Consider the following 11782-nt stretch of genomic DNA (forward strand, 5'->3'; position numbering starts at 1 on the left):
TCCTTGGAGATAACAATCATGGGAGAAAGAAGGGCTGCTTATGCATAGGGAGACAGCTCAGGGGGCAGGAGTGCATGGAGGGATGGACACAGGGAAGAGGTAACTATGGGGAGGAAGTGGGAGGGGAGCTGTTGTATTGTGGTAAACTGTGGTCAATGTCATGAGACAAAGTATATGTGTACTGCTGTATGGAAAGTAAATTTGCTCTGTAAACCTTCACCCAAATCACAATAAAAAAAATAAAATAAAATAATTTGATTGTAAAAAAAAAAATACTCTATTAGTTATGAGGTAACAGTCACAACAATCATCACCCATGTAAGCCTGAAAGTAAAACTTAATGAATGATGCATTAAAATTTGTCCGAACTATAGCAATATATACTGCTATTTTTCATGTAAATTTGATTACTTAAACAAATACACAACGTAGTTGGATTTTAGGCATAGTGCTATGCAGATGTTACTTTGATGATTAAGGTAGGTATACCTGACCCAAGCCATGGTCATTTCAATCTATGTCCGTAGTGATACTGCCTCGGAAACCCAAGGAGGGGTCACTATGAGTCAGGGCCAACTCGATGGCATATAACAACAACAATAACCTGCATATGAAAGTTGGACGATGAAAAAAAGAAGACAGAAGAAGAATTGGTGCATTTGAATTGTGGTGCTGGCAAAGAATATTGAAAATTCCATAGACTGCTAAAAGAATGAACAGTCCTAGAAGAAATTCAACCAAATGCTCCTTAGAAGAAAAGATGGTGAGATTTTGGCTCACTTACTGTGGATACATCATCAGGAAAGACCAACTGCTAGAAAACAGTATCACGTTTGGTAAAAGAGAGGGTCAGCAAAAATGAGAGAAACCCTCAATAAGATGGATTTACACAACAGTCTCAACAATGGCCTCAAAGATACCAAAGATTATGGAGATGGCACAGGACTGGGCAACGCTTCATTCTCTTATAAATAAGGTTTCCAAGAGTTGGAGCTGACTTGAAGGCAACTGACAAGAACAGTAACAGCTATGCAGATTATTCCTACCCCAAAAAACATCATAATAAATGATAACACTATGGTTACCTTGCTTTTCAAAAGGCCTGAAGATCCTATCACTTTTTCAAAAAGCTGCTTTCCAACATGAACATCAACTGCAGACAAAGGATCATCCAGGAGGTAGATATCAGCTCCGCTGTAGACAGCTCTAGCCAGACTTACTCGATGCCTCTGCCCTCCACTTATATTCACACCCTGAAAATGGAGCAAGAAAGAGAAAACCAAGATCAGAGGGAAAAATTGTGTACATTTCAAAGCACATATTGTCATATCGTCATATGCCAATACTCTATTGTAGTATAGATAGGTAAAACCCAAGATTAACACTCAAACATTACTTTATCCAGGATTTCCAAAAATCCTATTTCCCAGTGCTACTAATTTATACAAATTAACAGATATACCTACTTTCTCTTACCCACAAAAGGAGATGTGAACTTTTAAAGAGAAAATGATTTCCAATTGGCTTGCTCTTAAAAGTTGTGTCTATGGAATATTAAACAAAACTTTTGGCTGCAAACCATATACTGACACTAGTGATTATGTTTAAACTGACACATAGGACATTGAGAATAATAGCTAAATTACTAAGGCAGTAATCAACATGTCCCATTTTCTGCCACAGAAAGATTAGCACAAGTCTTGTTGGCGAAAGTTCAACTCTAAGAAGCGAGAATAAGGTATATACATCACACCATGTGAGAATTAAAGCTGACATGTACAGCCATATATGGAGAATTATGAGGCCAGACCCAAGTTACTTGATTTATTTTATATTTATTGTTTACAGAACTGTTTTAAAGCTCTCAATGTAGCAGAGAACTTAGCTAGTGACCTAAAATTATAAAATGACATTATGTCTTTGCATTTCTCATCCTCTTCTACTCTCTTCCTACATGTCCTAAGTATGACTATATTCTGGGTGATATCTAGCAGACCAGATTCAGAAATAAAATAAACAAAGCATCTGTCATGTGAAGGTCACAGTTTAGTAGGAAAGTCAGGCATGAAAACAATTTATATATAATGCAATTGGGTGCACATAAAATATATAAAATGCAATGTGTACATATACATATATGTGTATGTATGTATGTGCTTGTGTGTGTAAGACTAGGAGCCATCAAGTTAGTTTCAACTCATGGCAACTCCCTGTATGTCACTGTAGAATTAATTGTGCTCCCTAGGGTTTTAAATGGTTGATTTTTTCAGAAGTAGATTACCAGGCTTTTCTTCCAAGTTGAATCTGGGTGGACATAAATTGTCAGCCTTTTCGTCAGCAGCTGAGCACTTAACTATTTGCACCATCCAGGGATACACACACACATATGCATGCACAGATGCATGCATGTGTGTGTGTGTGTGTGTGTGAACGTGTATAAAAACCCAGAAAGGAATTGATTAGCTATTAGAAGGGGAAAAAGAAATAATGGATAATAGGACAAGAAAGACATGACATAGATTTGAAACACTAGTAGGTTTACCAGGGGAAAGTGGTAAGAGAGAAAAGGGAATTTTTCTCTGAGCTACTGGCCATGGCTCTCCTCTTGAAATGCTTTCTTTGCTTCATTCTATAGGAACATTTTTCTTGGCTTTCATCTTTATTTGCTAAGAAACATTTCCTTACACTTTTACTTCAGATTCCCGAACCATCATCTTTATCAGTTGTCTTCTCTGATTAGTCTTCAGTTCCCTAAATATCAATATCCTCTAAGTTTCCACCATGAAATGTTTTCTCCTCATTACTTCTGAGGGATATAAGTAATTTCTACAATATCAAGCATCACTCATTTTTAGTTAATAATATACAGGTTAATATATATGGAGTGCTAACTATGTATCAATATTTTAAATGTTTTACATACATTAGCTCTTTTAACTCTCACCAGAATGCAATAAAATAAGTATCATCATCATTGTTCTCTTACAGATGAAGAAATTGAGACACCAAGAGTTGCAAACCCACCAGCCACTTCTTGGAAGGAAGGCTGGGCAATCTACTTCCATAGTGATACTGCCTTGGAAACCCAAGCAGGGGTCGCTATGAGTTGGGTCTGACTCGACGGCATATAACCTTATTTGCTGAAAGTGAAGAAGACTTGAAACACTTATTGATGAAGATCAAAGACTTCAGTATGGATTCCACATCAACATAAAGAAAATAAAAATCTCAGAAGTCCACATCTTCCATCTCCAATCACACATTCTCCCACATATTTCATCCCTAATCATCCACAGGGAAAGATGAATCCCTTACCATAAGTCAAAGAAATTTATATTCTGGAATTGATTCACCTTCTCAGCCATTCTCCTGATGCTGTTGTCAAGTGACTGTGGCCCTGCCAACCAGACTAACTTGCCTGCTTTTAATTAGGCAGAGGCTATTTGCTCTGTTTGGGAGCTGATATTCTCTCTAAAGTCTGCAGTATGGATTACACCCCAATATAAAGAAAACAAAAATCCTCAAACTGGTCCATTAAACAGCTTCACGATGGATGGAAAAAAGACTGAAGTTGTCAAGAATTTCATATTACTTGGTTCTACAACACCAATGGAAGCAGCAGTCAAGACATCAGACAACGTATTACATTGGGCAAATCTGCTGCAAGAGACTTCTTTCATGTGCTGAAGAACAAAGATGTCTCCCTGAAGACTAAGGTGCACCTATCCCAAGCAATGGTATTTTCAACAGCCTCTTATGCAGGTGAGAGCCGGACAATGAATAAGGAAGACGAAATAAGATTTGATGCTTTTGAGTTTTGTTGTTGATGAAGATTGCTGAAAGTACCATGGACTGCTGAAAGAACTAACAAATCTGTTCTTGGAAGAAGTACAGCCAGAATGATCCTTGGAAGCGAGAATGGTCAGACTTCGTCTCACCTACTTTGGTCACATTGTCAGAAGGAACCATTCCATGAAGAAGGCTATCGTGCTTGGTAAAGTAGAGGGTCAATGAAAAGGGGAAGGCCCTCAACGAGATGGACTGAAACAGTGGGTGTAACAATGGGCTCAGGTATAGCAAGTATCGTGAGGCTGGCACAGGACTGGGCAGTATTTCATTCTGCTGTGAATAGGGTCGTTATGAGTCGGAGACAACTCGATGGCATCTAACAACAACATTCTTTCAATTCAAAGGCTGTTGTTGTCATTGTCAAGTCAATTCCAACTCCTCGTGACTCGGTGTGACAGAGTAGAACTGCCCCATAGGGTTTCCTAGGCTATCTTTACAAAAGCAGTTCACCAAGTCTTTTCTCCTCTGGAGATACTGAGTCGGTTTGAATTGCTAACCTACTGATTAGCAGCCAAGCACTGGACCTTTGTACCACCAGACCTCCAACTTAAAGGTTACCCACTTTGAAGAGCTCTTTTTAAAATTAGCCTTACCCACAGACTCCTGAGTTAAATGAATCACACCTCCCTTTCACTCCTGCAGTACTTTTTTTACTGGCACCATTGATAAAACTGGCAATAACAGTGATAGCCTCTCTCATCAGCCTATCATGGGCACTCATGAGCTCCTAGTTCATCCTCACATTCCTAGAACCTAGATCTTGCCCGACTGTAGGTGATAATAAATATTAAGTAAAGACAACTACCATATTGTGTCATACAATGCACCCACATAAACAACACACATGTGTAGAACATACATAGCGCACATAAAAACTAACATGCAAGGGGGCTGCACAGTTTGCAAAACCCATATAACATGAGTGTTATATGCATGAAAAAGTATGGAAATTAACAATCATCAAGAGAGGTCCACTAGAATGCAAATCCCTTGAAGGCTCACCATTATGTATCCCATAGCAGAATATGGGCCCATAATAAATTAATAAATGTATGAAGTCAATTGAAGAATCTCAAAAGAAAAGTTGAACAAAAGTAAGGGGAATTCTACATTTGTTATCTTGGTTGTCTCCTAAATATCTGTAAGAAGATTCCCTTTGAGATATTCAATTACTTGTTTATGTTTCCTCCATCAAAATGGAGGAATGTAATTATAAAATGCACAAATTATAATTGTTGTTGTTTGTTGTTATGTGCCATCGAGTCAGACCTGACTCATAGCGACCCCTCCTTGGGTTTCCGAGGCAGTATCGCTATGGAAAGTAGATTGCCCCATCTTCCTTCTGAGGAGGTGGCTTTTATTTATCCATGTGAATACTACAACATAATTTCCTACTGATTATGGGTTTGAACCGCCAGCCTTCTGGTTAGCAGTCAAGTGCCTTAGACACTATGCTACCAGAGCTCCTATATATTATAAATGACAATAGTATTTCATGTCTGTATTAAATGTATGCTTCCTTTTTTGGATATTTTTCCTTTTCAATTCTTTATTGTTACATACAACTAGATAATTTGTGTTGTTAAAAGTTGAGTTTTATCAACATAATGCTCAATATGTCTTGATACCTTTTAAAAATTGAATTCCTGCGTGATTTTAACTATGGCACTATTCTGTGTAGGTGTGTGAAGATCCCAGGGAAAAAAGAACAAACAGAAATAAAACATGGGTTAGAAAGACATTAATTCTATTTAACACTATTGAGAAAATGCATCTGTTATGTAAAAAGCTATGAACAAATTTGATGCAATCTAGTTAAAGGATACCAAAAAAAAAAAAAAAAGTTAAAGTATGAGTAATCCTATTCTATCAATATTTCCACCTTCCATAATTGTGTTATATATTTTATTCCTCATTTTATACAATAGTACTCTTAGACAAAAGGAAGTTAGGGAAAAAATGCCTCACAATGTTATGTTCACATTATTTTCAGAAATTCAAAGCATTCAGTAAAAATTATTTATTCATCTTCATAACACACATGAAGGGTAGGCAGAGCCTGCTTTTGCATTCATATTTACTTAATGGATATTTTAGTCATGGGTTAGGGATAACATCTCAGGGATCATACTTTGACTCACATTTTTTTTTCCCCTTCAAAACATTGTTAAGAGTAATGACTATTCATTAAAAAAAAAAAGAGAGAGAGAGAATAAAATAGAATAAATAATACAATGATTGCAAACCATACTCTTCTTAAGCAGGAATAAGCAAACATTAAGTAAACATGACTTACAAAATCATTGAAGAGGCTCTTTAGAACACAGCATTCTGTACTTGCATGGAGACTGGTACCATGCCAACCTGCTACTCTCCTAGGTTTTGCTTTATACACAAAAGATGCAAGAAAAAGCAAAACTATGATCCACTCATTACAAAGTGAAAAGAGTTGTGCCAGCAACTAAAATAAAGTAATGTAATCCAATTGGTGGCTTTTATTTATCCATGTGAATACTACAACATAATTTCCTATTGATTTTTCATCTATTTTCCAGATATCCAAAAACCAAAGCAAACTCACTGCCATTGAGTCGATTCTGACCCATAGCGACCCCTACTGGGCTTCTAAGGTGGTAAATCTTTATGGAAGTAGATTGCCCCATTTTCCTTCTGTTTTGTCTTTAATATTGTGTCATCTTTTTTATAGGTATTCTACAATAGTTTTTTTTTCTAGAATTATAGTTGCCTAGCTCTTCATGATATCAGCAAAAAAGACTATAAACATTTTATTAGCAAAGCTAAGTGGAATTTCATTTCTGCATGGGACAAATCATTTTTTCCTCACTCTTTCTCCAATCTCGGTTTGATCTCCATTGGGTAACTGCTCCAAATCTGGGAAGAGAGCACAGGCTTCCAATACTCGCTCATAAAACTGCTTCTGCATGACAGATCCAAAGAGAATGTTGTCTTGCAAAATGCAATTCTGAATCCAGGCCTGCTGGGAAACATAAGCCACGGAGCCCTAAAAAAGAAAGAATCAAAACAAATATTCTTAATAAGGATAAAGGAGAAGTTGCATGAACCACATTAAAAGTAGACATTTACTCTATTGTTTTGCCTCCTTTAACTTCAAAATAAAATAATAACTCGGTTATTTATTATATGTAAATATATCCCACATAATACCTTGTTTCAATATAAAAAAACCCACCACCACTGAGTCAATTTTGGCTCATAGCAACTCTATAAGACAGAGTAGAAATTCTTCATAGAGTTTCCAAGGTTGTAAATCTTTACAGAAGCAGATTGATTTATCTTTCTCCCATGGAGCAGCTTAGTAGATTCAAACCACCAGCCTTTTAGTTAGCAGCTGATTGCCTAAACCACTTAGTCATCAGATTTCTTTGTTTTAATATAATCTTAAATATTTTTATTTATGTTGTTGTTGTTGTTATGTGCTGTCGAGTCAGACCCGACTCATAGTGACCCCTTCTTGGGTTTCGGAGGCAGTATCACTAAGGAAGTAGATTGCCCCATCTTCCTTCCAAGGAGTGGCTGGTGGGCTTGAACTGCCAGCCTTCTGGTTAGCAGTCAAATGCTTTAGGCACTACGCTACCAGAGCTTGCATTCCCCTCAAATGAGTTACTTTTTATTTGTTATTTATTTCCCCATGTTGTTGTTAGACAGCTTCAAGTTGTCTCTGAATCATAGTAACCCTCTGTACAACAGAATTATACCCTGCCTGGTCCTGCACCATCCTCACAATCTTTTTTGCTATGCTTGAGCCCACTGTTGCAGTAACTGTGTCAATCCATCTCATTGAGAGTTTTCCACTTTTTCACTGAGCCTCTACTTTACCAAACACGATATCCTTCTCCAGGGACTGTTCCTTTCTGACAACATGACCAGAGTATGTAAGACAAAGTCTGGCCATTCTTGCTTCTAAGGAGCATTCTGGCTGCACTTCTTCTAGGACAGATTTGTTCATTCTTTTGGCAATCCATGGTATTTTCAATATTCTTCACCAAGACTACAATTCAAATGCATTAATTCTTCTGTGGTCTTCAATATTCATTGTCTATTTTTCCCATGCATACAAGGAAATTAAAAATATCATGGCTGCAGTCAGGGTCACCTTAGTGTTCAGTGACATCTTTGCTCTTTAACACTCTAAATAGGTCTTTTGCAACAGATGTGCCCAGTGCAATACATCCTCTGATTTCTTAATTGCTGCTTCTATTTGAGTGGATTGTAGATTTAAGTAAAATGAAATTTATCACACTTCAATCTTTTCTCCATTTATTGTGATTCTGTTTATTGGTGAGGATTGTTGTTTTCTTCATGTTGAAATGTAATCTATACTGAAGGTTATAACTTTTGATCCTCATCAGTGAGTGCTACAAGTTTTCTTCACTTTTAGCAAGCAAGGTTGTGTCACCTACATATTGCAGGTTGTTCTTGAGTATTCCTCCAATCCTGACATGACATTCTTCTTCATATAGTACAGTTTCTCAGATTATTTGCTCAGCACACAGGTTGAATAAGTATGGTGAAAGGATACAACCCTGACCCAAACCCTTCCCAATTTTAAACCACACTATCCTCTTAATCTGTTTGAATGACTGCCTCTTGGTCTATGGACAGGTTCCTCATGAGCACAATTAAGTGTTCTGGAATTTCCATTCTTCGCAATGCTATCCATAATTTTTTATAATCAACACAGTTGATTGCCTTTGCATAGTCAATAAAACACAGGTAAACACCTTTTTTGGTATTTGCTTTTAGTCAAAATCCATCTAACATCATCAATGATATCCCTCATTCTACATCCTCTTCTGAATCCACCTTGAATTTCTGGAAGTTCATTATCAACATACTGCCGCAAACCTTTTTTGAATTATGTTCAACAAAATTTTACTAGTGTGTGATAATAATGATATTATTTGATAATTTCCCCATTCTGTTGGATAACCTTTCTTTGAAATGGGCACAAATATGGATCTCTTCCAGTCAGTTGGCCAGGTAGCTGTATTCCAAATTTCTTGGCATAACTGAGTAAAGACCTCCAGTGCTATATCCCTATCTTGAAATACCTCAGTGGGTTTTCTGTCAAATTCTGGTGCTTGTTTTTCTCTATTTAGTGCATCATGGAACTCTTCCTTCAATACCATTGGTTCTTGATCCTATGCTACCTCCTGAAATGACTGAGCATAAAACAATTCTTTTTTGTACAGTGACTCTGTGTATTCTATTCATCTACTTTTATTGCTTTCTGTATCGCTTAATATTTTTTCCACAGAATCCTTCAAAATTGCAACTTGAAGCTTGAATTTTTTCTTCAGTTCTTTCAGCTTGTGAAATGCCAAGCATATTCTTCCCTTTTGCTTTTATAACTCCAGTTCTTTGCACATTTCATTATAGTAATTTACTTTGTCTTCTCAAGCTGCCATTTGAAATCTTCTGTGCAGCTCTTTTATTTCATCATTTCTTCCATTCAGTTCTGCTACTCTCCATTCAAGAGCAAGTTTTAGAGTCTCTTTTGACATCTGTTTTACTCTTTTCTTCCTTTCCTGCCTTCTTATTGACCTTTTCCTTTCTTCATGTATGATGTTCTTGATGTCATCCCACTACTCTTCTAGTCGTCATTCATTAGCATTCACTACGGAAATAGATTGCCCAGCCTTCCTTCCGAGGATTTGTTTAGAATGATGTATTACCTCAGTCCACAGGTGAGAGGTATCTTGAATATCTGCTCCATATTAGGAAAGTTAAGGGAACAAAAGATAAATAATACAGGAAAAAAGAACATGGAAAAATGTCCTAAAATATAAGGCAGAAACAAAATACTATATTGGGAGGTATGGATTCAATTTATTGGTATCTTTGAAGTTGAATCACAGTTGATCAGTTTTTCAGAGATGTAAATTTTTCCTTCTTTTATAAGTATTATTAGTTGCCTTTCATATACAAATGGAAACTTTTTTGTTTGTTTCATTCTCTATGATGAAATCACCATAAATGTTTTGCTAATTCAAAAATGGTCTCCAAATTTCTGATGTGCCATCAAAGAATACTAAACACTGTGCCCTCTGCATGGACTTTGCCTTGTGTGAGCTTTTCACATTAAGAATAGGGATCAAAGAGAGAGCACTTAGAACAGAGAATAGTAGAGGGACTGCTTAGAGAGAATGATGGGGGTTTCTTAAAGTTTGATCACTGTGATAAAAGCCTCAAAACAGATCATCTGAATCATTATGAAATGGAAAAATGTACACAAAATCACTGTGCAATCTTTAAATGTTAAACTGGTCATGTCATTATTACGGTTATTATCACTTTAACTAGAAATTATAAATTCAGCATTATAATGTTTTGAGCAATATTTCAGAATGTGTTACCCCAAATCATGATGCTGATCCAGACAAATGACCTTCCTGAAGGCCTAAGTGGCCAATTATACAGAAAGATCTTAGCTGCTTCTGTCTTTTATACCTGTAGTTTAATATAAACGAAGAGTGTTCTCTCTGCTTTACCATTAGCGGTGGCATTGTCATGATTTCTTTCATCACCATGAGCACTTTCATACTTAGAATCACTCAAAGGCATCAGAAATAATCTTTAAATCGATCATGAGGGTCTCAACAATCATAATGAAGATAACAATAACCTTAAATATTCACAGGGAATGTGCTCTCTGTCAGGAACTAGGCTAAGTTTTTGTACATCATCTTATTTAATCTGCACCCTAAGCTTTTAGTTTATCACTGTTATTAATGCATTAGGTAAAACCTAGAATTGATATAGTTTTTATTTTTAGCACCTCCCACTTATTTTTCAAAATCAAGTAAACGGCTACTTCTCTGATTCTCAACTTTCTTAAGCAGAATTTGTTGGTTTTACATTTTGTACATTTTTAAAATATCTGATTAAACATTTGTCAAAATTGTTCTAAGTATTTTCCTCACTATACATGTATCCCATAAAAGTATGGACATATTATTTTATTCATGTTAGTTTCCTTTATAACTAAATGTTAGGCACATAGTGTGTATTCAATAATTGCTTGGCAAAAATAGATGAATAAATTAAATGAAAATACAATTAATATGACATTTTTTATTTCTGTGAACACTCACTGGTCTAAGAAAAGCTATAGTCATCTTGAACTACAGGGAGATGAATGCAATTATTAGGAAGAACACCAGGATACAAAGTGCAATTAAGTTTAAAAAGTTGTAGTGTCCATTAAGTATAATTTTAACAGAAAAAAACTCTAGCAATCACACCTGGATCCTAAAGTGAGTAGCAGTTAGGAATGCTGAGATAGAAAGGAATAATAAAAATAAATCACTAAAGGCCTGGAATAGAAGAGGTATAAGAATATCAGGAAAATGTATTATGAAGAAAAATAAGAGCGATTATGGTTGTCAGAGGTGAGAAGGAGGGATTGGGTCGTTGTTTGTCTAAGAGTTAGCTAAATAAGTTGCCATCAAGTCAACTCTGACTCATGGTGACCCCATGTGTGCCAGGGTAGAACTGTGTGCCATGGGGTTTCAATGGCTAATTTTTCAGCTATAGATCACCAGACTTAGGACAACCTCTAAGCTTTCGGTTAACAGTTGAGAGAGTAACAGTTTGCAACACTCAGGGTTAGCTAGATCTAAGGAAAATCTTACTGGATAGAGTTACATAAAAGTAACAGCTGATTTAAAACTTGTTGAATTCTTGTTCGTAGAGATCTTTAACAATAGAACAAATGGTTGGGAGTAGGTCTCTCTATTGCCCAAAGGCTGAATGTGAAATGTAAGCTATAAATACTATTTTTTGGAAGTTTCTTTGGGAGCTTTGGTGGTGTAGTGCCTAAGACACTTGACTGCTAACCAGAAGGCTGGTGGTTCAAACCCACCAGCCACTCCTCGGAAGGAAGATGGAA

The 11782-nt window shown here is 36.4% G+C and overlaps 1 protein-coding gene across 1 annotated transcript in view; it reads right to left on the bottom strand.

Moving 5' to 3' along the window:
- Window positions 1–11782, bottom strand: part of LOC103192009 (multidrug resistance-associated protein 1-like) — a 197748-nt gene that overhangs the window by 94358 nt on the left and 91608 nt on the right. Inside the window, exons 14-15 of the mRNA XM_007934913.1 lie at window positions 6695–6871; window positions 1086–1253 (exon numbers count right to left, since the gene is read on the bottom strand). Coding sequence (XP_007933104.1) covers window positions 1086–1253; window positions 6695–6871 — 345 coding nt within the window. The remainder of the gene's footprint in view (window positions 1–1085; window positions 1254–6694; window positions 6872–11782) is intronic.

Source organism: Orycteropus afer, unplaced genomic scaffold (genome assembly GCF_000298275.1).
Source record: "Orycteropus afer afer isolate SDZICR_OR568_19922 unplaced genomic scaffold, OryAfe1.0 scaffold00022, whole genome shotgun sequence".
NCBI lineage: Eukaryota > Metazoa > Chordata > Mammalia > Tubulidentata > Orycteropodidae > Orycteropus > Orycteropus afer.